The sequence below is a fragment of the Sphaerodactylus townsendi genome, linkage group LG06, assembly GCF_021028975.2.
Source record: "Sphaerodactylus townsendi isolate TG3544 linkage group LG06, MPM_Stown_v2.3, whole genome shotgun sequence".
Lineage (NCBI taxonomy): Eukaryota > Metazoa > Chordata > Lepidosauria > Squamata > Sphaerodactylidae > Sphaerodactylus > Sphaerodactylus townsendi.
The window spans coordinates 24,394,074-24,420,761 of record NC_059430.1 but is presented as its reverse complement, the minus strand read 5'-3'; the positions used below and the strand labels follow the sequence as shown (position 1 = coordinate 24,420,761).

Sequence of the window (26,688 nt, the reverse complement as noted above, 5' to 3'; positions counted from 1 at the left end):
AGAGATCACGCCACCGGCCCCAGTTAAATACACAACTACTGACGAAAACCCCGCCCCCCCTTACTTTTCTCTCACCACCAAACACTACAATTCCCAGGATGCATAGGGCCCCAATGCCCCCGAACGGGCCACTCAGGCGTGGTTTGCGCATGCGTTCCAGACCGGCTATGTCCCTATTGGCTCGCGGAGGCTCGTGCGATGATGACGCTACAGGGCAAAGGGGAGGTGTAAGGTGGGGGGGCGGAGGGAAGGCGGTCGTGGCGGAGAGGAGGTGGAGGGGGTGGGATTCCCGGAGGCGCCGGCGTCACCGCGGGGACTCCCTCCTCACCTCACCTCGGCGCTGGGCACTGGTGGACGCGGTCGTCGGGAGGCAGCAGGTGAGGGGAGAGGTCGCGGGGGGACCCCTGGGTTGCCATGGGGGCATCTCCGGGGACGGGGCAGCGGCTGCTTTGCCCGAACCTGGGCCTGCCCCAGAGGCGGGCAGGGGGAGCCTCGTGGGGAGGTCTTCGCTAGGAGTGTGGCTGGTCTTCTCTAAGGGGTGACCTCAAATTTCTTCACTGGGACCTGCCTTGTTGGGAATGCTGCTGACCTTGGCCAGTTCTCTTGTCATTTCTCCTGCCTCAGTGGGAAGAGTGAAGGGAAGGTGGGAGTGAGTAACTTTTTCACATTATTTATTGTATTATTTATTGTATTATTTATTTATTGTATTATCTGCTGTGTTTTAATTTAATGGGTTTCTTCCATGGTAAAGTTGTGTTGTGCACCGCCCAGAGCCCTCCGGGGGTAGGGCGGTATACAAAACCCAATAATAAATAAATAAACAAATAAATAAGTAGTATTGCAGTAATTAGTATCATTGATGCCATTTTGTAGTCAACAGAACCTTTTACCGCACAGCAGAGCCTTGTAATGTTTGTGAGAGACTATCCATTGATGAGAACCGGAACTTGCTTCTAAAGATGCCCTGAAACTTTTTGTTTTGTTCTATTGAGTACTGCTTAGTTGTGTGATCTTGTTATTTTAATATACTGGCGTGCTGAGTGACTATCATTTTGTTTAGGGAGTATAAGCAACTTTTCTGTTCTTCCCCTTGTCTCTACTTCAAAAGTCTAAAGCAGGGGTAGGGAACCTGCGGCTCTCCAGATGTTCAGGAACTACAATTCCCATCAGCCCCGGCCAGCATGGCCAATTGGCCAGGCTGACAGAGGCTGATGGGAATTGTAGTTCCTGAACATCTGGAGAGCCGCAGGTTCCCTACCCCTGGTCTAAAGTAACTAAGAATATGCTTGTGATTTTCTCTGTATCTCTGGATTGGCAAAGTTTAGAGCAGGCTAGGAGCTGAGACAGTGTTGTAATAGGTCTGGCTTCCCAAAGCATAATTGTGCTCAAGGGAAAAAGAAGATTGCCGGACATTGTCTTGTCTTCTATGTACAGTACTTGAAGGGTGCTCTTGAGGAGGTGAAGTGTCATGGTATTTAAAGGCGTCTTACTTCATTTCAGTTTAAAGATTCTCCTTAGAAAAGTGAACTATAGAGTTAATGCTCTAATATTGGTATATAAATGAAGGAAACCAAATACGTTTTCTGCACTAGGTATCTAGTAAATAATTTAAGCAGTGTATACAGCATAGGGTATTGTTAGACAATAGTAGTAATGCCTGGGTGGTTGCGGTAATAATTTGAGACTCATGAAATAATTCTAAGTGGTATAATTACCTGGATGGCCCAGACTAGCCGGATCTGATCAGAGCTCAGAAACTGTGCAGGTGGACATCCTTGAAACTGTATTTGCATTTCTTGTAGTAAGGATTTAGTTCCTTGTGCATAAGGAACATTTTCTTCTAGCAGATAAGACTAGAGAATTCACTTTGACCTGTTGACATCCCAGGGTAGTTTCCTTCACATCTTGGTTCTCCTGACTTTTATAACCGGAGACACTGGACACATACTAGTAAGATTAAAAGTAACTAAACAGCCAAAGCTGATATCCAGGATACAGAATAGACCAGGGGTCTGCAACCTGCGGCTCTCCAGATGTTCATGGACTACAATTCCCATCAGCCCCTGCCAGCCTGGCCACACAGCCCAGAAAACCCACCAGAACCAGTTGAATCCGGTCGTGAAGGCCTTCGACAATATATTAAGGAACAGTTGATTTGAATTATTGCTCAGTGGCCATATTTTGGTCTTGATTTATCAGTTGTCTTTGTTGTTTATTTTGTTAAACCTTGCGCTGACATGGAGTCCTTGCACATCTTTTAAAGAGTTCCCCCAAGTTAAGTTATCACAGAATGTGCTGGCCATTTTACATTAAACTTTTTAGATGCCTCTTCGGCTTTTCCACTTTCTTTGGTGATTGCATTCCACCCACCATCTTTGGTTTGGCAACTATACTACGTCTTGCTAGGGAGGAAATGTGGAAGCTGACATGTTGAAGAGGAATGCGAAAGAAAGGGAAGTATGAATGGTACATGCCTCTATCACCCCTTTTGCATTAGGTTCAGAACTATAGTTTCTGACATCTGGCTTCTTCTCTTACACATGTGTAGCATACTGCAAGCAGGTAAACGCATATGCTGTGATCTGTTGCAGCAAGAAGTGTATGTGCAAGCAACTGAATCTAAACCCTTTCCCTTGTTTCCTGACTCACAGAATAAATGCTAGTACTTAAGTTGCCATAGGACTTTATTGTGGCATGTGAAATGCAAAAACATTTGAAAAGCCATTTCATACTTGTGTGGTTGCATAACTTTGGGTCAGAAGCCATATTCATTCTTCCTTCCTTGCTGCCGATGTTAGCCTTAGCAGCTGACAGAGTGAAGACGTCATCACATTTTGCTGACATTTTTTTAACATGCATTTCTTATCACACTATCTGCACATAGGAAATTTAAAAGGGGGAGAAGTAATATTGTCACAGATACAAGTGACTTGGTTTTGCAGTCATAGTGCTATATAAAGTCTAAATACCTGGAGCACTGATTGCTTAGTGGCTTTATTTGGTGGTAACTTGAGGCTTGGACAGAGACTGTTGCACAAGAGTATATAGAAAGCAGTTCACTGGCAGTACTGAAGCCTTGCTGGGAAAAGGTTAGAAAGATGGTTTGCTCACTTTTAGGTTGCTCAAAATTGTGGAAACAAGTTTGTCTCACAATGTTAATTTGTTCACCAAAGTGTACATAATAAAGTGTTACTTCCCCGGGTTCTCTATTACAAGAAAACAAAGTTCACCTTTGAAAATCTGTAGAAACAAATTACAAGGGCAACCTTATTGTTTGGATGAGTATTCACACACTTAAAAAATAAAGTACAGGTATTTTCAAGTCTTTGTATCCATGGGTGTCCCCTTCAGGCTGCCATTTATGCTTTTGATTTCCACTGAAAAATAGCTGAGTAAAAAAAGAGGTCTTTTTTATCCCATGGGCTTGAAGCAGATAACAAGATCTAATTATTAAAGGTATAATTATAGTGCCTAAACTGCCTTAATTATTCCCCATATTTCACCACTCTGAATGTACTACTGGGCCGCATTCGTATAGTCCTGAACCGAGTGTCTTAACTTACAGTCCCATTCGAAACAGGATTAATTTACAGTCCCATTCTAAACAGGATTACTAGTTCTACAGGACAATTTTTTTTTCAGCATTCCTTTCACGTTATAATTGATTTGGACCATGGCCTCTGAGCATAGCACTTAAAGGAGACTACAGTCTTGGTCCAGTTCAAAATGCAAGTCCTAGGTAAGAATATGTAGGACTTGCATTTTGAACTTAGGTCACCCTTTTTATGTTTAATTTTTTTCCCTACTGACTTACTTTAATTGGCCTTGAGATGTAAATATGTCACACGTGATCAGAGTTGCATCGTCACAGAACAAAGAGGTAAACTGCAGCACAAGGTTACAAATGTTGTATTGGCTCAATCTATCCTGTTGAGCAGGTTCCACCTTTGCAATCAGATGAACAAAAACAAAACGGGCCCTTTTTCACCTGTGTAATTGCAGGAAATGACTTTTGTGCAATGTATTCAGCGGGATAGCATGTCATTTATGGCTTCATGCTTTTGGACAGTTACTGGTTTTACAGTAGAGTCACTTTTAATGACAGTATTGCAAACAACTGTAGTAAAGCAAGGAATTGTGGGGTGCATGACTTGCCAAGGAGTCATGTCTTGGAAGTATAGTTCTATGTTGAGGAGAACTATGGAGGAATCTTGCAGGGAATGTTACAGGATAAATGGGGAGTTTGATAGCCAGTGAAGTCTTTGTGTGGCATGAATTTACACAGGTTCCTGATTGTATTTTGGTTCTTTCTCCCACACAGAAATATATTTCCCCTAAACTGGATTAGAATAGGATGTGTCCTGTGGGCATTCCATTTGTCAAGACAGTGGTAGCAAGAAATCTGCCTTTGCCCATCTTCTGAGATATTTCAAGCTGTCCTTCTATTCTGTAAGTGATCATGTTCTTTTAACCGTTGGCTCTGACCACAGTGTCGTTTCCTGACTGTAGATGTCTTATGACTACAACGGCTTTAACTTGAAGCGTTTGCTCAAGATGCTTAGTGCATACTATGGCTTGGAGCCAGGCTTGACAAACCTGTGTAGCCGAACCCTGTGGCATGACAGGAAATTGATTTCACCCACATGATTCCTTTTCTGTCTTTGTGGGTTCAAGTACCACTCAGGTATGCTTCAGAATTATGTTGCTCATACATTTCTCAGAGGATTTAATACAACTGCCTGTGTCTTTAAAGAAGAATGCAAGCAACTGTTTTGCCTTCTGATTCTTGTGTAAAAAGTATAGGTATAACATGCAAATGTAACTGCAACTGAATTTTCTTTTTTTTAACTTAATACCATGAAAGTAGGTCTGGAATTTGACTTTGTCAGACTAACACAGTTTAAAAGTCCATAGTGAGCACTCTTTCTCTGATAGAACTGATCTTTCCCTAAAGCATCCAATAGTTGCCTTTTCCAGGTTATCTGGTGTAGGGGACACAGTAAATTACTTTCGAACTAGAGACCTGAAAGGAATTGGAGGAGGGGGAGCATTATGAAGTCACCCAAATTTCCCTCTTAAACATTCTTTGAGCACTCAAGGGCCTGAGCAGACTAATTCTCCCCCACCCCCCAACCCCCCACCCTGATCCGCACAAATCCTCAGCTGTTCTCAACATTCCACCTCTTTGGCACCTTGGTTGGGAAAAGGCGGGCTCGAAATCTAATTTATTAAAAAATATTTATACCCCACTTTACTATAGCCATATTCATGGGGGCTTACAAGATACAATAAAATACAAAAATGCAAAAACAATAAAACTAAGAACAATAACAACCAATACAATAAAATCATACCATACCGTTTAAAAATAATAAATAATTTCGTTCTCATTGCGTCAGTTCCTTCTGGTCCCTTTTGGTTAAATTACACGTTGTCGTGTTGATTTCTCCATACCCTGACTAGGTAGAATCCTGTACGTAATCTTTGGGTGGGTCTTTTTGCAGTTTTTGCATGAAGGCCAAGAATGTTATCAGACAACGATAAAACAGAGTTGATTTATGGTATTGTTCAGGGACGGTCTTAGATAATAGATGGCCCTAACCTGGCCTTTGTAAAGGAGAGACAGTGTTCAGAGGAAATTCACTTGATTAGAGTTGTAATAACATAATAAAAGAAATAAAAAGCCAGACCTAATTTCACTTTCAAGACCATTGCTGCTTGGGTTGCTAGTAGCTCCACTAGACTTGAACTCCATTAAGAGCTGATTTATTTTTATTGTAAGAAGTGTTCTAGGCTAAAGTCCAGTTTGCAGTTATGATGAGTTGTCCTTTGGGCAGTTGTCCTGTGGGAAGATCTGTGATTAATGCAATCACAGATTGATTATCAGTTGATGGCAGATTGCTGTTTCCAAAGATCCCTAGACTCATAAACTTTGACCGAGAGTTTGAAATTTTAGAACATGCAATAATTCAGTCGCTGAAATGACTTTTGTTCTAACTCTTCCTGTGTGTCATTAGAACGGAGACAATTTTGCAATAGTGGCACCAATGAATTTCTGCTTGCTGCTTGGCAAAGAGCTGATTTGTATTTCACCCTTTCCCCTCAAGCCCTGTGAGTTTATAAAGCTTGGTTGTGTGATCTGGACATTGCAGATGGGTAGTTAGTTCAGTGCAAGTGCTTCAACAGTTTTTCTAAATTTAGGGATCTAATCAGAATCATTAACACTTTGAAGCAGGAGTTTGGAAGGGGAAGGCAGCAAAGATCTGAGAGGTTCAGGGAACTGGGCTCCCAGCTCCTGAGGTGTGTGGTTCTAGTATGGTGGCTTCTCAAATCCTTCTTTACAACACAACGACTCTCCTGCTTGATCTGGTTCTGTACCAGACAGCTAGGAGAGAAATGAGAAAGGGTTTATTATAGAGGAAATAAATTGCAGTTGTGGGTTGACTAATCTGGAATTCTATTTCCACCGTCCAAACAGGTTTGGGGTTGCCTCATCAGCATACCTAACTAAAAGCAGGTAGGAAGGTAGAGGTGGGGATCTCTTGTGCAGCATCATTGACTGCGGATGTTCAGAGAATCTCTGGGCTTTTCTGTTTTGGTTAGCTTTTGACTGAGCTAATTCAGGCGTTCTCATGGGATGTTTTAGTGCAGTGTTTTTCATTTAAGTTGCAAGGCTGTTTGATCAGGGCTTCAGTGTTCGGTACAGCATGTGGCTCTTTAGTGACCGGCACATGTTACGTGAGTTGATGCTGGAAGTGTACGCCCTAGCTTTTTATTGAGGTCAGTATACTTTTTATTATTATTATTATTATTTATTAAATTTAAATAGACCGTCCTACCCCCAAAGGACTCAGGGCAGTTTACAAAACAGTCAGCATTTAAATACAGCAAATAGTTTCAATTAAAACAATGAATAAATTAAACATTAAAACATTAGCAGCAGTGATCTTCCACAATTAAAATAAGTAGATGTTGTCCGGCATTAACCCCCCGGGAGGGGACAGGCCGATATTCAATCAGCAGATGACAAAGCTGTAAGGAGCAACAAAGAAGGGCGGACTCAGCGGCCAGCCTCACCAAAGGCCCGGTGGAACAGCTCGGTTTTACAGGCCCTGCGGAACTCCCTGAGGTCCCGCAGGGCCCTAACAGATGGAGGAAGAGCGTTCCACCAGGCAGGGGCCAGGGCCGTAAAAGCCCTGGCCCGGGTAGAGGCCAGCCGCTTCATGGAGGGACAAGGGACCACCAGTAAATTCGCCTCTGCCGAACGGAGAGGTCGACTCGGGACATATGGGGTAAGGCGGTCCTGCAGGTATGAGGGCCCCAGGCCGTAAGGGGTCTTAAAGGTCAATACCAACACCTTGAAGACAATCCGGAACTCCACTTCTGTAGTAATCCTGGGAACTGACTGCATACCTCATCATATGGAATCCATGTGAACTGATTTTGAGAGATTTTAGCTCAGAACACCAATCTAATTCCTGCAGTGGTCCCAGTTTGCCAGTGCTTGGATATACTGGTAATCTGCACAGAGGGAATGGACTTGAGTCTGCAGAACACAACGCTTGCTTCCCACTGCAGCCCTGGTTGCTGCTCCTGGGAAACGGGAAACCTTTATAACAGCAAGAGCAATACATTGGGGATTTTAGCAGGAGAAAATTGCCACCCTCCTCACATCCCCAAAATCTGTGGAAATCCTCCATCACATCCAAGACCATGTCTGGATTCAACCCATTTTATAAAGTGTTTTCAAGAGCTAACAGAAAACAGTAACAAGATCAGTACAAACAGACTGTAATAATTTAATGAAGTATGTTGAGTTAATCTAGTTATTCCACTGCACAGAAATATGTATGAGCTTGTTTCTGTTGGGGGTGGAGGGAGGCCATCTTCTGTTAGTGACGCCTTCCGAAAGGAGGAGAACAAGGCTGTATGATTGACTTCCCCAGAAGTATAGTTTCATTTGTAGTCCTGCTCTTTTCTAAACACACTGATGTTGGCACTTAAAGCTTAATAGTTTTTTTAATGAGTGTTTTCACTTGTGCAAAACGGAGTACCTGAAGCTGAGGGGTACCGAAAGTATTCCATAGTGACCTTCCTCTTTGCAACTTTAACAGTCATATTTGTGCTGATTAAAGTGCATTCCTTTGCCTTTACCCCATGATGCTTATCTCAGTGCAAACAGCAAGTATGGACTAAAGTTCAGATGACATTGTTCATGGATTGCTCTCCTTGAACTAAAATGTTGTGTCAGAACGACACACACTGTGTGCTCATGAATACAGAGTCTGCATTCGCCTCTTTGACCGTGTGCATTGAACATAGCGCTGCATTCCTCTTCTGTGCAGACTCTTAGCCGTCTGGGGAATGATAGAAATTGTGTATCGATACTGCTTGCCCGAGTTTGCCATGCCATTTTCTAAAGCAAATCCCATACATCTGCAAGCTTTATTTGACCTCCCAGTATATCTAAGATTAGCCTCAAATCACATGTAAGAAGGAAAGCCAGATGTGTCAGGTTGCACATGGAACATGTCTAGTAGGCAGCGGTTACCAGACAACCATTCCTCTTGCCTTCTGCATCAATGCACATGTCTGGTGCAAATACTTTCGGGACCTGAAGCTCCCTTTTACTGCGTCAGACCTTTTGTCCCTCAAGGTAAATATTGTCTACTCAGTATTGTCTACTGTTTGTACTTGGATCGTCTGTTTGCTCATGACTAGGATGACTAGTCAGTTGAGTCTGAAGATGGTTGTTCTTCCCATTAATGGTTCCTGGGATTATTGCCCACAAGCATTTCATTAAAGCCTGCCCCTTCAATTAAATATAGAGAGTCCTCTGTGAAAGCACTGGGTCTTGATTGGCCCACGGGGTGATATCACATCATGATGTTTACTCGGCAGACTTCCTTTACGAGGTAATTTGCCCTGTATATGGGCACCCCATAAATGCACACTCATATAAAAGTGTACTAGTCATTTCTGGACTCTATTCCATTAGCGTGGTTGTGTCATGCATTTTACATGTCCAAGTGTTACAGCAGTTCTTAAAAAGATTGGGGTACATGGCAAAGCAGTTTCTATGAATGTATTCCTGCCGTGCCAAAGAACAGTATTTAAATGTGTATTAGCAAAAGCCTTCAGTATGTTATACCAGCTCTGGCTTTACACGACTACTCTCTTCAACTACATTGGATGCCAGATACTGAGAACTGAGCACAGTTCGTGGAACGCCAGTGATACCCAAGGTAGAAACACAGTTTCTCAATATAGTGGGGAATATCAGCTTAGAGCAGACTGCTTATTAATGTTGCAAGAGGCTGGGTAAGGAATCTTTAGTACCAGTGTATACCAAGAACAGCTCTTAGAAGAAAATCCAGAGTGGAATATAATGCAAGTTTGACAATCTTTATTGTAGGGGGAAGGGGTTCACAAGCACTTGATTCAGTGCAGTAAGCATGCACACAAAGAGTTCCTAAGATATAGATAGGTTGGAAAATAGATCTGGAATAGAAAGGGGTATGGGATATATGGCTAATACGATTGATCGTGATGTGAAGAAGATCCAGGGTTCAGAGCCAAATGGCTACCGTCTGGTTCCAGGGAGCAGGATGCAACGTGTAGAACACAGCAACAGAGAAGGAAAGATGTCAAAGGCACTGGGCAAATGGTTTTTTTTTTGAGGGGGTAAGATATTTCTAGGGCAAAGGATCACCTCTGGGGGTGTCAAGACAACCTTCTGGGAGATGTCTGGATGGATTGTTTGAGAAACAATAGAGTACACTGTAAGGTGGCCAAAATAAGTTGGTTACAGTATCTTGTATCTAGATTAAGATAATCAGGGGAGGCAATGACATCAGGAGTCTTCTTGTGGCTGAAAATGAGTATCCATTCAGCAGGACTATTGTATCGTGTTGAGAACATATTCTTCCTTGGCTGTTCAGCTAAAAATATGCTGATATAGCAAGCAGGCTGAGAGCATGAGAACCGGAAAACAATTCTTGTAGGTAGACCTGGCTATTGCCAGAGAATAGGCTCTCCATCTCTGCAACATCAGCATCACCCTATAGGCTGGCATGTGGGCAGGGGTACCTATGAAGCACTCTCCCCCCCTCCCCCCGCTATACCAAGGCGGTATGGTAACACCTGCCTCACTGTAGTGTATTGATCCCTTTAAATTAGGGGTGTCCAACTCTGGCCCTCCAGATGTTCATGGCCTACGACGGGGGTCTGCAGTGGGAGAGGTTTAGTCAGCAAAAATTGCCTGCCCTAATCTAATGTTAAGTGATGATCTAGTGATATAAGTTCCATTGCATGGGCTGTAGTAGTGGTTCCTACTTGTAGGATAGTTGATAGGTCAAAACTAGTTGAGACTCATCAGCCTTCTGTATACTGGTGACTATACAGATAGTTCTAAGTACAAGTCTGCATCCTTAAGAGCATGATAAGTTCCAAAACTGAATTTTATGGTGTGTGGTGATCATGAGACCCATTAGAAATGGCTTTTTAATTCAAATGCGGTGGCGGGTTTTCCACCAGTCCTGTATATGTTAATCTCTTTTGACTTAAAAGTCTCTCAAAAGAAATCTCAAATATCTGTTGGTAGTGGGCTGCATGTTGCCATAATTCTAAAGGTGCCCAGGTAGCCTGTGAAATCTGACTGGTCCCCAAGTTTCTTTGTATTTGGTCTGAGTGCTTCAAAATTCACATTGTCTGCCTGTGCTGTCTGTTATTAAATAGCTCAGCAGCTGTGTGTATCCACAGTTTACAGGTAACAAAGGATACTGCTGGTGACATTGATACTCTCTGCTGGAGATCTAGTCTTGCAGAAGTTTCTTTGTTGTTAGCAAAGTGTTTGTCTTCCCCTTCTTTATGGGTGAAAAGGAGATAACCTGCATACTCTCATTTTTGAACTGTTTAAAAGACTGTTAAATATTTGGAGTTCCCATCCCTGTAAAGACTTCCTGCCTTGCCTGGTTCAGAGGTATGAAGATCTTTCTTTTTAATCATTGGGTTTTTAAAAACACCACATAACTAATTACTTAACTTTTGCTTTTTCAATGGACTTATCATGGGTGATCCACCTGTTAATACTGGTTATTGTGGGTTTTTCGGGCTGTGTGGCTGTGGTCTGGTAGATCTTGTTTCTAACGTTTCGCCTGCATCTGTGGCTGGCATCTTCAGGGAGAAGAGAGAAGTCTGTTACACACTGTGGACTGAGCCACGGATGCAGGCAAAATGTTAGGAACAAGATCTACCAGACCACGGCCACACAGTCTGGAAAACCCACAACCACCAGTTGAATCCGGCCGTGAAAGCCTTCGACAATATACCTGTTAATAGTTTCATACTGTTAAGGCACTTGGATATGTAATACACAGGGGAACAGAATATTTTAAAGAAGCTTTTCCCTTCAGTACACTAAAACTCTGTCATGGTGCCAAACTTTGGTCTTGAGTTATTGGCAGTGGAAGAGATAATCTTCTACCCACACAGTTTCTTTTGCCTTTATAGATTGATTTGTTAACTGGAGTCCCTAGTGGGTCACTGTTATCTGACCAACACTCAAAATCCTGAAATTAGCTGTATATTCTTGATGTTAGATGAGAAAATTCAGCTTGCTTTACATGTTTCTATTAAAATGTTGAGGCATCTCAATTAGGCCCAGTTGTATTGCATAGTTGGATTTAAATTCCACTGTCATTCAGCACATAAAGATACTGAGGAGTCTAGATTTAGTTTTCTGGGTGTCTGAGCAGTGTGATCCCCCCCCCCCCCCCCCCCCCAATCAGCAGAGATGCAGTGAAGTGCAGAATGCAATGTTTTATTCTTGTACAATTGAAGGATTAGGCAGTTGTAATTGTAAGAATAGTACTTCCTTTATACATCTTTTTTAAAAGGACATTTAGGTATCCAGCTGATAGTTGTAAAATCTATTTGTGTGTCTTCTTTCATTAAATAGGCTGTTGTCTACAAAGATTTCCTAAAGCGGCCACATCAGCTGCTGCAAAACAACTTATCCCTGTGCTGTGGCTAGACTGGGGTGTGTGGTGGGTGCTGTCCCAAGGGTGAGAGCCATCTAGCAGGGCTGCCACACTTCACAAGCCTGTTAGACTCGTGGATTGGCAGCTGGACCAGGGGGAGACTGGTGGTTTGGGGGGTGGCTGAGTTGGGCTCTCCGTTTCATTTCCCTTTAAGATAAGCTTATCTCAGCACTCCTTGTTTGAAGCTTTTATTTGTAGCATTTCCTTATCTTGCTTTGTTCTTTTCTCACCTACCAGCCGTGTGAAACTCCACAGCAAACAGCAACTAAATCCAGACCTTCATAATGTTACAATTTATTCAGCGCGTAGCATTGTTTCATATGACAGAACAGTTCAATCAGATGCTTATTCATCATTCCCTTTAAAATCTCAGTGTCTTAAAATATAAATATAATTTTAAAAAGTATAGTACTGAAGTTGAGATAAGAACAGTGTTCTGAACACATGACAAGTTTTTGTTTTCTAGAGAGTTATGGGCCAATGTCATCATGATTGTAGTAGGGAGGATGAGCTTGATGTTGAACTGATCTTCTTAAAGGAACACGGTGGGGTCTGGTGTTCAGGATAATTCTGAATAAAAAGTGGGTTTTTATCTGTCATCCTTGTCCTTTCTCGATAATGCTCTAGGGACGCTCAGCTTTATTAACAGTTGTGCTGTGGGTTTTCTTAAAACTGAGTAAGATGTTCCAAAATGTAATTGGGATCTAATTAAAAAACCCTGCTCCATAAGAAAAAATCTTCAAGCCCTTCATGGCTTTCATGGCGTAGTGGTGAAGAGCAAGTGCACTGTAATCTGGAGAACCGGGTTTGATTCCCTGCTCTGCCACTTGAACTGTGAAGGCTTATCTGGTGAACTAGATTAGCTTGTGCACTCAAAAACACATGCCAGCTGGGTGACCTTGGACTAGTCACAGTTCTTCCCAGCTCTCTCAGCCTCACCTACCTCACTGGGTGTTTGTTGTGAGGAAGGAAGTGAAAGGAGTTTGTAGTTCCCTTTGAGTCTCCTTGCAGGAGAGAAAGGGGGGATATAAGTCCAACTCTTCTTCTTCGTCATCCCTCATATCTGCAAGGTGGCCTCCCTCTGTGCTTCACCACCACGGCTTTCTTTATCCCAGCAGGGTCTTCTGCACAACCTTCCTGCAAATGAGCAAAACCAGCAAACACCCATACTTGTGCCTTCTTTGTTGTGGCCCCCACTTTATGGAATGGCCTCCCTGATGAGGTCAGGAAAGTGGAGCTTTTCGCAAACTATGCAAAATGGAATTATTCAAGAGGCCTTTTTGCACAGGTTTAATAGGAATGTACTGTTAGTGGAATGGTCCGAAAGTTGCATTGGTAAAGGGTAGGGCATGTGGCCTATGCTACTTTATTTCTACCTGTCACTCCTATTATGCTCCAGACCAGGTAGTTCTGCGCCGGTTAACATATGTTTAAAAGCTCCTGCTTTGTTTCAGCTGTTTCCAGATTTCTGTAGTCAAAGTCCCATCGTACTATTCATAGATTTCCCATTCAATTGCTTTTACTTGACTTACACTATGTAAGCCTTGGTGAGAAAGGCATACTATCAATAACCAAATTATCTTTGTCATTTTCCCTTTAGCCAGTTAATTGATTAAATTTGTATGTGAGGCTCCCCTACCCCCGAGATGGTCTTCCTGCCACAGGCCAAGAGGAACTGGCCCACGGGCCTCAAAATTGGGAAGGAGAGGGGGTTCTGGCACCCAGATTCCCTTCTTTCCCCCACTGACTCTCTACATCTTTCCCTTCTTTCTCCCCCTGTCTGAGCCCACTCTATGGTTTCCTCCCTTCCCTTTTATAGGATTCCTATCCTCACCTGCTCTGTCTCCAATCTCCTTCCACTTGGGGGACTATGAAGGGAAAGGAAAGCCTTTCCTGCCTCATCCATCCCTGCCTGTTTCGCTGCCCTGCTCCTTACCATTACCCTAAGTAGGCAATTTCCATTTTAGTTGGGGGTTATTAGCTGGAGGCAGAGCAAGAAAGGGTAACTGGGATCAGTAACCTGGGTGAGAATTCTTAAATGAGCAGGCGGTTGTATAATTGGATGGGTTTATTAAAGAATATAGTAAAACAAGAAACGGATTCTAAACAGTGAACATACGAACAGAAAGCATACAAGAGCTGACTAAGAGGAAAGAGATGGAAATTGCATAGGGTTTCAGGGAGGTGTGATAGTTGTCAGTCTCAAAGAGAGATCCAGGGGAAGTAGCACTGAAGAGGGAAACAACCAGCGTTTCCAGAGCTCACACACAAGAGGGGTGCAAGCACAGATCCACAGCATACACACTATGAATGGCCAAAGGACCAATGTTTACACCCCAGAATGGGTCCTGGGGTGGTATGAGGGAAGGTACCAGGAAAGCCTGAGACAGAGAATTGGTTGCTTTTCTAGGGTTCCAACAAAAAAGATAGGAGAGGCTTGATGAGTCATCAGGACCCCAGAGAATGTCTGGGCTATTCTCCTGAATACTGATTGATTGCTTGGGTGGGTGCAGATAAGATAAGTCATGGTCTGCTCGGAGTGCTGATTAAATCACCTTTGGGTACACAGTGTAGATTAACTAGCCTCATTGTCCAGCCAGACACATCTGAGGGCCAGGGGAAAAGCTCAGATGCCAGCCTCTTTCCTGCCCAAAACTGTCACACTTTCTGAGAGGATCCATTTTGTAGGGAGCAGTATCTTTCTCTGATGCCCATCTTTATTTATTTATTTATTTATTTTATTAGATTTTTATACCGCCCCATCCCCGGAGGGCTCTGGGCGGTGATTTATTGCAGCACTTATATTTAAAATAGTATAATTAATAACATTTAAAAGCAGCGATCCAAGTTTAGATATAAATTAAATTAAATTAAAATCCAAGATGTAAGGTGGCGTCCAGCATTTCAACAGTATAAAATCCCTCCCTCCCCACGATGAAGGGAGGCATGGCGAGTCCACAATGATGGAGTAGAGTGGCCCGGGTGTTAAGGAGCCACAGGCCAGGGAGGGGCACTATTGGCGGCTGGAGTTCCCTCCAAAGGCCAGTGGAACAGCTCCGTCTTACAGGCCCAGCGGAACTCCCTTAAGGAGTCCCGCAGAGTGGACAGCCCTGGAGGGAGGCGTTCCACCAAGGCGGGAGCCAGGGCTGCCTAAAAGTCCCTGGCCAGGCGTGGAGGCCAACCGCGCATCGCCGAGGGGCCAGGGACCACCAATAAGTTGGCCTCCGCCCACGATCGGGAGAGGCAGCCTAAAGGAGGACATATGGGGTGATGCTTGGTCTCGAAGATCACGATGAGATTCCCGAGGCGTGAATGGCCTTAAAGGTCAACACCAACTTACCTTGAGAGATGATCAGGAGAACTCTACTGGGAAGCCAATGCAGCTGCCGCAGCACTGGGCTGGATGTGTTCCCGAAGAGGTGCTGCCTGTAAGCAGGCGATGCTGCTGCATGGTAGAACCAGTTTTAAACGCGGATCAGGCGCAAGGGAAGGCCAGGCGTGAAAGCGGAGTTACAATAGTCAAGTCTGGGAAGTAATGACCCGTTGCATGGATCACTGAGGCTAGGATCCCGGCTCTCTGGAGAGGAAGAGGCCAGCCGCTGGGCCTGGCGGAGAGTGGGAAGAAGAGCAGCCCGGGTTAGCCTATAGGCCCGCACCTGGAGTCTCCCATTGTCGAGAGACTTAAAATCCAGGTGGACCCCGGAAGAAACTCATGCCCGGGCCGGAGGGGGTCGGTGTCAATGTGACCCCCCTCCCACCACCGGCGACTGGAAAGAATCCCTCCCCTCACGACCAAGCCAGAGGGGATCTCCCGATCTTCCGAGGGGTTCAGTTTTAACCTGCTCTGCACGCAGCCAACCAGCAACACGCCTCCAAACAATGCTTTGGAGAGCCACAGAGAGTGGCGGCTGCTCCCTCCATCAACAGAATGAGCTGTGTTGTCATCCAGGCGTACTGATAGCAAATCAGCCCCAAAACTCCGTACCAGCTGAGCAAGTGGTAGCATATAGATGTTAAAATAACGAAGCGGGGACAATAATGCCCCTGGGAATTACACCGCATTGAAGCGGAAGGAATTTACTTCCGGGAGGCCTGGTCCCCGCACCTCACTTGCTGAAGTCCGGCCCCGGAGAAACCGAGGTTATCCACTGAAGGACAGTGCCCGCACTCCCGAGGCCCGGCCGAGAGCGGTGGGCCAAAAGGTGCGTGGTCCGACCACATCAAACGCTTCGCGGTGAGATCTAACAACACCAGCGAAGCGCCCGATCACGCTTCCCTGGTCAAGCTGGATGCGGAGTTGTGTCTGTAATGACAATGGCGGCGAGAACAGTCTCCGATCCCATGCCCAGCAGCGGAAGCCGGACTGGAAGGGGTCGAGAAACCCGATCGTCATCCAGAAAACCTTGAAGCTGCTCCAAGCACCACTCTCTCTCCAGATTACAGCTTCCCCAGAAAGCGAAAGATTCGAGGCAGGCGCGAGTGAGTGGCCAGATCTCCTGGAGTTCTAACGCAGTGGGTGCTTTTAAGAGTGGGTGGACCACTGCCTCCTTCAACCCATCCTAAAGGGAAGGTTCCTTGCTATCCAAAGAGAACCATTGATGATACTCCAACAGATGGGGTCGTTAGCTCCGCCCGGCAGGTTTTCACAAGCCAAAGGCGAGGTACGCGGATCAGAAAGGACAGGTAGTAGGATCTAACGAAAGCAGCTAAGGCTCTGTCGACAAGCGGCTTCAGAGAGCAGGGAAAACTGGAGTCAAACAAAAAAAAAGAACTTCGAAGGCGGCAAGGGAGTCTCCAGTTACCGCTAATTGTAGCTAATGCGTGGATGGAAGGTCGCGTAAAGTAGGCGGAGGCGAGCAGCCTTGATCTTATCCAGCGAAAAGCTCATAAATGCCTCACAGCTAATATATCAATTGGGGGTTTGAAGATCTCTCTCCGATAGGGAGGTCAGTGATCGAATTATCACGGAATGAATTGGGCGAGCGAGAGCTGGCGGGTAGCGAGCGAGGAGGAGAAAATCCTCTTACGCCCTCCTTTATACCATGCATCGCGCCAGAGCTTTCATAAAAGCGTCCTATAGGATGTTAGCGCCAGCTTTACTAAAATGTGAATTTCCTCCACACTGCAGCTCTAGAGCGTCTAAGCCCCGCTTCATGCGGCGCAGCTCCTCTGTATACCATGGAAATGCGTGCCGAGAGCGTGAAGACGTAGAGGACGCCCGGGGAACAACAACATCGATTGGCATCGGAGAAGTCGGGGGGAGTTCCAGTCCCTCCACCTGCTCCTCATCGGAAGGTGTGCGGTGGCGGGTTGAGGAGTCCCGCCATAGAGCATTCAGGAAACCAGGAGGTGGATCCATATAGGTCTCCTTGGGCGAGACATAAAATCCAGCCCGTCGCCCTGGAAAGGCGGGGTTAGTCGCGGCAAGTCCATCCGAATCTTCAGGGCAAAATGGGTGGGACCATGGCACTCTATCAGTAGAGGATCACGATAGCCAGGTCTATCCCGACCGAAGACCAAATCCAGCGTGTGCCCAGCCTCATGGGTGGGGCCAGAGATTTATCAAGGAGGAGGCCTAAAGCGTCGCCATGGATGACACTAGGTCAGCGGCTTTACCGCTATACAGGAGAAGCTGGCGTCGGCATGGGCCGTTAGCGAAGTCCCCAAGACAATAAGTCTGGGGAACGCAGCATGATCCGCCACCACCTCCAGCAGCAGCGGCAGGCCGTCTCGATGCTGAGCTTCAGGCGACCGGTACACCAGGAGAACCAGCCAATCTCTCCGAGGCCAACCACTCCCAGGCCCGACACACTCTATGCCGGTGATCTCCGGAATGAGGAGCTGCCCTGAAGGGAATAGAATCACCCGGATGAGGCAATGCAACACGCCCCCCCGGCCCTGGGAGTTGCGTGATGCGGCGGTGAAGGCACGCGCGAAACCCGGGGAAGCGCTGACTTCGCCGAGAGGCTGACGGTCTCTGCAACCAGCGCACCCAGGTTTCGGTTGATTACATGCCAGGAATCCCACTTGCTGGGCTCGAGAAAATCGAGGAGCACCATGGTCTTATTATTAATGGACCTTCGGCATTAATTAACACTGCAAAAAGCCGAAGCAGAGTTATCCCTGAACCCAACCACCATGCGTTTCTCCGGGATAGGTTCGGAGGTCAGAAGACAAGCGAGGCATGGTAATTGCATCTCGTGTGTCTTCTATCATATGGCCACCGCCTACCGCAGTATCTACCCCGTCCCATCAACACCGGGATCCCTAGCCCCGGAATTTGTGCCCCCATGACTCCACCAGCCTCCCCTCCTCCTAAAAAACCTGGCTAATATTCCCAGAGTAGTTAACTGAGCCAGTATTAATCAATCCGGCCTTATGCCAGATTAGCTACAAATCCCGGCTTTCACACCAGCTTTCACACCAAGGTCATTGTGGCAACCCTTTGGGAAGGAGGGATCCGACTGCTTATACCCCTTGTTGCTGAGGGCTGCCTCTTAGTCTCACCCATTCTGGCCTTGTCTTCTGACTACACCCGTTCCTGCCACTGCCTGGCTCCCTATCTTATTCTCGACTGTCAGAGCAATCAGCCAGGGGCCCAGCCACCTCCCTCTCCCAGCCTTTCTTGCACCGGTGAGTCTGGGTCCCTGCTGTCCGCAGCTGGGGCAGGGTCATGTTGGGACCGGAAATCGGCCCCCAACACAGCATATTACTAAATACTCAAAGCATATAAAAGCTTCCACATGAAGAAAGCATACTAATCATTGTAAGAGGCTGGTATTTTGTTTTTCATGTTAATACTTTAACATACCAGAACCAAAATAGCTTCAAAATAAGCAGCTGTGTTCTTGGCTCCATTGAAGTTTGGTTCCCCGCCCCTTTAAAGCATGTGAGTAGGCTGCAAGCTTTAATTCCTGTGGATCTTTTGTGTACCTTCTGTTAATGTGTTCTGTTCACTAGCAAAGTTTATATGGTATAAGTCATGGTTATGAATAATAGTGAAGTACCCAGTGTGCAGTTTGGTGCTACATGTGAGTATCAACATTGTAAAATTGGATCCTCAAGGAATTTCCTGTCACTTGACCATGGTAATGCCACAAATATTTCCCATAGGAGATTTTTTAGCTCTGTTGGAGTGTAAATTCATCTTGCAGTCATCTTAAATGTGGGTCTCACATCAGATAAGTCTATATGATCATATGCCAGCGTGTGTATTAATGTTCACCTTGTGTGCTTTCCAGAACCCATCTGACACTGCTTCTTGCCCAAGAAAACAACAGCTTTCCTGGAGTAGACCCCTGGTCTCATGAACGATCCAACGGATCTCGGGAATGGCAGCATTCTGGAGCCAGTCGTGCGGCTCAGGAAAGGATATGTGCCTGATGTTGCAGGGCCAAAGAGCGATGATAGTAACCAATCCAGTGAGCAGGGGCCCCTCTTAGCGGAGCTGCCTACACCGTCCGAGCAGGAAAAGGTAAAAATTGGTGGTCTTAATCTTTGGCATGAATTGTGCAAAAGTTTCTTGTATTGAGTATTGGGATTAATTCATTATGACATCGCTGAATACTCTGGTTCATGCTGCGTTGTTCCCCATTACTTGAAGCTCACAGTGTATGGCTTACAGCAAAGACTGGCTTGGGATCTTGTCCATTTGAAGACTTTATGTTAAGCAAATAGACTTCCAACTGAGAAGTTGCTGGCCTCTTGTTGCTCCGCCCCCCCCCCCCCCCCCAAAAAAAAAGATTTTTTTGTACAGGTCTCTGAAGCACAGGACACATGTTTTCATTGTAATGTAAATTACTTTGTGAATGAAATAAAACCAAAAAAGTGACTACCGGTAACTGGAAAGCAGGAGATGACATTAATTCTTAACCAAGCAACTTACATTCCGAAAACATGCGGGGGACATCAAAGTCAACCTAAACTTTCTTGGCACCTGCAAAAATTCCTTTCTTTTTAGTTTCTGCTTTATTAGACAGAAAGGAGACATAGAGGGCAGAATGCGTTTGTAGGTACACTTTTGGATATCTTGAACTTTGGATACATACATACATACTTTCGACTTATTGGCCGCTCTCCCCCAAAGGGCTCAGGGCGGCTTATAACATGGTAAAACAATAGTCCATATATTACATAAATCACTGTAGGAATAGCTTTAGGAATTAAAACCACAACCTTGTATTTAGCCCAGGAACAGTAGATGTGCCACACTATTCTAGAGTAGCTGAAGTCCCCCATCTTCAAGCAATTTGATTGTAGTTGAACCAAAGGCTTCCAATGCCTACAATATAGTATTGAGAACTTTGTTTCCAGGAAAAGGTGCAGCAACTGTAGTGGCCAAAGTTGGCAAAAGGTGTTCTTGTTGGCAAAAGCTGCCACCTGCTAATCTGGGAGCAATGTTTGGTCCAGAAATCCTGTGGGGAGCATTAGTTTATCCTTCAGGTATCCTCACAGGGCACAAAAGAATTGCAGATCTTTGTTGTGTTTTACTTGTCTGCTTAAGGGAAACTAACACAGGGACAAATAACCTGCCATTCATCTTCTGCTTGTTTTATATTTGATATAAGAGACCCCAAGACAGGAGCATCAGTCTGCTGTAAAAATATCATCTCTCAAGTGATTTAGTTGGCAAAGATCTGCTTAACTTATAGTATTTAGAAATATAACTTAAATCCCCTGATTTTTGGGCTATGAATGTTGTCATGACCACAAACTTATTAAGTGACTTCTTGGCCCAGAGGGGTAAGTTCACCCCCTCTTCCAACTACATTCTTGTTAACTGTAAAGAAACTAAAATGTTCAGTTCAAGTTCTCCAGGCTTTTAATTGCTTTGACACTGCTGCTAAGAATTAGACAGCATAATGCTTTGGCACAAATGTTGTTTGTTTTAATGATCTTCAGTTGCTCCCTGATTTTGTCTGAGAGCTTTTGGAGGAGGAAGGTTTTTAATAAATACATAAAGTGAGTGGGATTTTCTAAGAATTTTGCACAGCAAGAAGGCAAATTATTTTTTTCTGTCTTGGCCAGATGTTCAGTGCCAGTGACTTTTGGACAGTTTTTAGGAATAAGAACCATGAGTTATTTCTGGCTGATGTAATGTTCTTAAGATTGACCTCCTAGAATATCGGTTGATGGTAAATATTTTTAGTGGTTTTGTGCAGTCTGTTCACAAGATAAAGTTTGCAAGTACTTGATAACTTATACGTAATTTTAAACAAAACCTGCACTACTGTTAGCTGTATTTAAGGAGTGTAATGGAAGGTTGCCATAAATAGTCTGACCTGTTGTAAAAACTATTCTGTCAGTACTGTGCTGGTACGTGACTTCATTTGCATCAGTCACTAGCCATTTGTGGTGATACTCATTTGAGACTGTCATAATTTGCATGTCGGGTATTCTTTTGTGGATAAGCTACATGGCTTGTTCATTTTTAAGCTTGCAGTTAAATATGCTTTGCTTAGAAGATTCTTTGAAATCAACAAGACATCCAAGTTTGGGACTTGGAGATGATTCCTGCTTCCCCCCTTTTCTACTTGGAGGAGACAGTAATTTAATAGGAAAAAATATAGGAAGTCCTAAGTGGCTACAGCAGTTGATTGGATCTGAGATCCATTGCATGCATCTGTGTAGTGTAAAGACAGTGAAATCAGACTTCTGTCTTCAGACCGAGCCGTGCTTGGTGGTTTCTCCCTTGGGCAAGTTTATTTTCACTTTCAGGCTTGCATTCTGTTTTAAACATTCAGATTTTCTTTGACTGCTTCTGCTTTGCTTTCCTCCCTGGACTGGCTTGTCTGCCTCCTTCATGGTATTTGTCCCCCTCTGCCCTTTGCTGTTTGAATAGCTGGAGTGTCTTTGTTCCCCCCTGCTGTTCTTCAGTCACTGATATCTCCCAAAGAAATGCCTCTTACTGTGGCTTTGTTAAACTGACACAATCAAATGCATGTGACTTTTGTCACCTGATGAATGGGCTTTTTATGTACAGCCCTGAAAACCTGCACTTGACTTTCCCTCTCCCTTAAAAAAAAACCCCTATAATCCTCTATTGGGGGGACACACACACAAAGCTGCTTTCTGTGCATTTATTCCAACCACCACAGGCCTGTGCTCTTGATTGATGGATGGTTTTGTTTTTGTTTTTAACTTTCTTGCCTCTGTGGCTCTGTGTGCATTTGCAGTGTGTGGCCTGGAAGCGTGTCTGTGAAATTTCTGGATCTCTTGCTCTGAAGCATTTGGTCCTGTGCTGAGAATAATGAAGCACAGCACTTGACTCTTCTGCCAGAGGAGGAGTTCTTCCTTGGCAAAGGACCAGCTGGAAAACTTAGTGGAGCCCTGGGCCTACTGAATTCAGCTGTTTGACCTGGCAGGGGGGGGAGAGGTGGGGGTTGGGTGGTGTTGGGGTCTGCCTGCTATGAAAATCTGTATGTGTAATTTTAAAAGGACAGCAAAATTGGGAAGGAGAAGAGCAGAAACTAGGAATACTGGCTGAATCTGAATGAGGAAAACGTTGAGAGTTCACTGTGCTTGTTCACTGTGCTTATAGTAAGAAAGAAGAAGAGAAGAGTTTTGGATTTATGCCCCACCTTGTAAGGAGACTCAAGGTGGCTTACAAGCTCCTTTCCCTTCCTCTCCCCACAACAGACATGTATGGGTACTACATGTCACATTTGAGCAGGTGGAATGAAGCCCGTGCTAAGAGTTCTGTGAGTTCCTTCGCTTGAGAAATTGCCCAATTCTGTATTTGCATAAATAGCATCCTCCGACAGTACATCTGTATGTTGGAATGTCTCTTGCTTTTTGTTGCAGTGAGCAGGTTCTTCCCTTTCCAGATATCCATCCTTGCATAATTGTACATATCTGCTTCTGAAGGTAAGCGCAGAGCAGGTTCCAGAGGTGTACTCATCGGTGTTCCACTTAATTCCCTGAATGAGGATGAACTCCAGTTTTAAATTGCCTCCAGGTTTAAATTGCTCAAGATACTTTTTAGAACTCTTTCCTGAATTGGCAGAGGAGAGATTATGCGGAAAAAAAGGTGTACACCCAAAATGTTTGGTGTCCTGGATATTTTTATTTATTTTATTTTATTATTAGGTTTATAGACCGCCCTCCCCCGGAGGGCTCAGGGCGGTGATTTTACCTTTTAAAGAAAAAGAGGTGGCCATTTTTAATAGCTATGATCACTTAAGCAAACAGAGCCATATCCAAGAGAGGCTGGTGGGTTTTGGTAAGAGTCTTCATTTCTTTTTCCCTTCATTGCCAGCATGGTATAGTGGTTAAGAGAGATGGACTCTAATCTGCACAACCGGATTTAATTCCCCACTCTTCCACATGAGCGGCAGACTCTTATCTGGTGAATTGGATTTGTTTCCCCATTCCTACACATGAAGTCTGCTGGGTGACCTTGGGCTAGTCACAGTTCTCTTGAAACTCTCTCAGCTTCACTGACCTCACAAGGTGTCCATTGTGGGGAGAGGCAGGGAAGGAGTTTGTGAGCCACCTTGAAACTCCTTACAAGAGAGTAAGGTGGGGATTACAGTAAATCCAAACTTCTCCTCCTCTTCTGCTGCTGCCCTGGCATGCGCTTTTTAGTCATCATTTTGAAGAATGGTGGCTGGCTTTGCTTGCGTTTATTTTATGTATGTTAATTTCCCACTCGGAGGCAAGGCTGTTTTAGGCATGCCAACCTCTAGGTGAAACCTGGGTATCCCCTGGAATTGCAGCTCATCTCCAGACTGCAGAGATCAACTCCCCTGGAGAAACTGGATGCTATTATGGTGGACTCTGTGGTATTGCTCCACGCCGATCTGCTTATCCCCCCCCCCCAGGTCCCATCCCCAAATCTCCAGGAGTTTCCTGACCTAGATCTGGTAACCCTTTGCTCCTGTCCCCCGAGGACCTGGCAACCCTTGACTGATTGCAGTGTGCAAATGCAATCAATATAGGGAAATTCTGCAACTTCTGTCAGTGTGGGGATTCCTGTGCAAGGTTTCACCAATGCAGTGCTGCAGAGCTGGGTTTCTGCCCACCAGCTGGTTTAATAAGTTGTCTCTTGCTGAGATGCCTGTTAGAAAGGCAAGAAGCTATTGTTCACCATTCAGTCTGACATACTTTTTTTTTCAGACCAAGCTGACATTGCAGTGAGCTTGCTTCTTAGCTGAGGCGGAGGAGGGGGGGAACGATTCGAGGAGAATGATGCAGTAAGCCACTTGGGAATAGGGGGATATAAGTGAAAAGTCTGCCTTGTGTGGCATCTGCCTTGTGGCTGCTTTCAGGATGGGGGAAACCACCAGTGGTGTATCAGTAACTGTAAATGCCCAATAGGTTCTTAAACTGATGCTAACTGTGGGTTTCTCCCCCCCCCCCCCAACTTTAACATGCTTGATAAATCCTCCCTGGTGAATTCTCCTAACTCCTTTGCACAGCGAGTAGCTTTACTTAGCAAGTGAAAGCCAGACCGGCTGTCCCTTCTGGCCACAGCTGCTTTTGGAATTAGCATATGGACAAAAGAGGTGGGGGAAGAGCTTTCGAGAGCCTTCTGGGGCAGGTGCAGAAGGCCGTCTAGTCACTCCCCAAATAAAGTGTATGTTCAGCCTCCTTGTGTTAATATTGAACTCCAGCAAACAGACCTACAGTTCCTGGTTATATTAATATAGCCAAGCTGTGGGTTGGCTGAATACAGAAGGGGAGAATTTGTAATGGGGATTGCAAGGGTGACTTAGTTGGCAAGTTTAAAATGTGAATCATGAAACTCTATAATTGCCAGCACAGTCTTATGATTGGAGAACAATGCTAAATTTTACCTTATTAGAAGCAATGTGACATATTTTGGTCAAGTGCTTCCTTGTGAGCACCTGAATAGTGCTGCTTCAGTATCATCAGTTACATATATTACAAATGTGTGGGTTTCCCTTTCAGGTAAGGAAACCCATCTTAGATATGTAGCTTGGGAAAGCCGGTTGATATTCAGCATGTGTTTATGAGAGTCCTGCAGCATTATACCCTTGTTATGTTATTCACAGGCTTGCCTTCAGTCAGTGCTATTCTTAAATTAGACTCATTTCTTCCTTTACATTCCATCAGTGCTGCTCTTTGTATTGTGACATCCGATGAACCTTCCCTAGAAGCTAAAATGACTAAGCTGAGGCTATTGTACTTTGGTCAAATTATGGGAAGGTGAGCATCACTGGAAAAGACGGGAATCCTAGAAAAGTTGAAGGCAGCAGGAAAAGATGAAGCCTAGAAAAGTTGAAGGCAGCAGGAAAAGATGAAGTCCCATCATGAGAAAGATCAATTCAATAAAGGAAACCATGTCTTTCAGTCTGCAAGGCTGTTAATGATAGGATGTTTTGGAGCTCATTCATTCATAGGGTTGCCATAAGTCAGAAGGAACTTGACAGCACTTTGCCACACACACACACTTTTGTGTTCCTAGTTGGTGCCTTTCCATTCTGCTACTCCTGTTAAGCCCCGGTTTCTTCTCCTTCCCTCTATTTTGTTTGGGTTCTGAGCTTGTCAATCTTTTCTGTGCTCTAATGTTGGTATTTCCATGATGGGTGTTGCCATTAGGAGTGTTGCAAGCAAAAGTGAACTCAAAAAAGTGTTCCCAAACTAATTGGCTGAGAGGATCCTATCTTGTTCTTGATAGTGATACTAAATCATCATTGATCTCAACCCTAAATATCATGGGCATGCTGTAAAGTATTGCTAACATTCCCATCTAATATGCCTTGCCCAATACTCTCTTGGCAAAAGTCTTTTAAAGTATAGATACAGCGGGTGGGTTCATCAGGCCGCCAACTCCCTTCTTCTGAAGGAAGTGGGGTAGTTGGATTCTATCATGTGACTCTGAAGTTCAGAGTCTAAAGGACTAACAACTGATGGTCAGTAGAGATCATCTTAACCTTGACAAGGATTGAAGATCTTTGACATTTAACTTCAGAATAGTAATTAACTGCATCCAGATGGTTTGCTTGAAAGGGAATATGTTGCCCACTTCACCTGTACTGTGGGGAGGCAGTGTAGACTCCGAAGCAAGAACAAGCCATGTAGCCATTTGGCTGTCGCTCAAAACGTACTCTCAACTGGATGACCAGTTTTGCCTAGAAGACTGCTGCAGTCTGATGTATGATTTGTTTTGGCTTTGGGATGCCAGATTTCAAAATCTCCCCTTACACTCTGTGCTCAGAAAACAGGTTATGCTTCATTAGCAGCACCTGATTTAGAAATGGCCAGATGTTGCCAAGAGAACAAGAATGTGGCTGACACCTTTGTTTGCATTCATTACTGTCTGGCCCATTGAGCCAAGGCATCTCTCTTGGTTTTGCCAAGTACTCCTTTCGGATGGAAGCACGGCAAGTTGTTTTTCAGCGGCAAGGCACAGATATCCTGAGAATCATGCCACCTCTGCACGATGGCATTCAAAATGGTTCTAAAGAAGGCAGCAGACATGCTATAAATGTCTGCAAAATTACAGGTTTTCTTTAAAACTAGAACACTGAACTGCCTCAAGTTTGTGCTTAGGTTCATTCAATATGGGCCAGTGTGCTATAACAATCAAACCAGCAGATGAATGAAATTCCTCCAAACTTAAAACTAGTGGATTAAAAGTGTTTCTCGTCTGGAAACATATATTTCCTATTGAGTTTGCAAC

The 26,688-nt window shown here is 44.7% G+C and overlaps 1 protein-coding gene across 2 annotated transcripts in view; it reads left to right on the top strand.

The window, feature by feature from the left end:
* Positions 1 to 247: 247 nt before the first annotated feature.
* ADIPOR2 (adiponectin receptor 2) overlaps positions 248 to 26,688 on the top strand; it is a 37,787-nt gene continuing 11,346 nt past the window's right edge. The window contains exons 1-3 of one of the 2 annotated variants that reach the window (XM_048501378.1): positions 258 to 377; positions 4,322 to 4,449; positions 19,283 to 19,515. In XM_048501378.1, the coding sequence (XP_048357335.1) occupies positions 19,348 to 19,515 (168 nt within the window). In that variant the 5' untranslated portion in view covers positions 258 to 377; positions 4,322 to 4,449; positions 19,283 to 19,347. Of the gene's footprint in view, positions 378 to 4,321; positions 4,450 to 19,282; positions 19,516 to 26,688 lie in introns of both variants that reach the window. The other variant, XM_048501379.1, reaches the window with a different exon arrangement.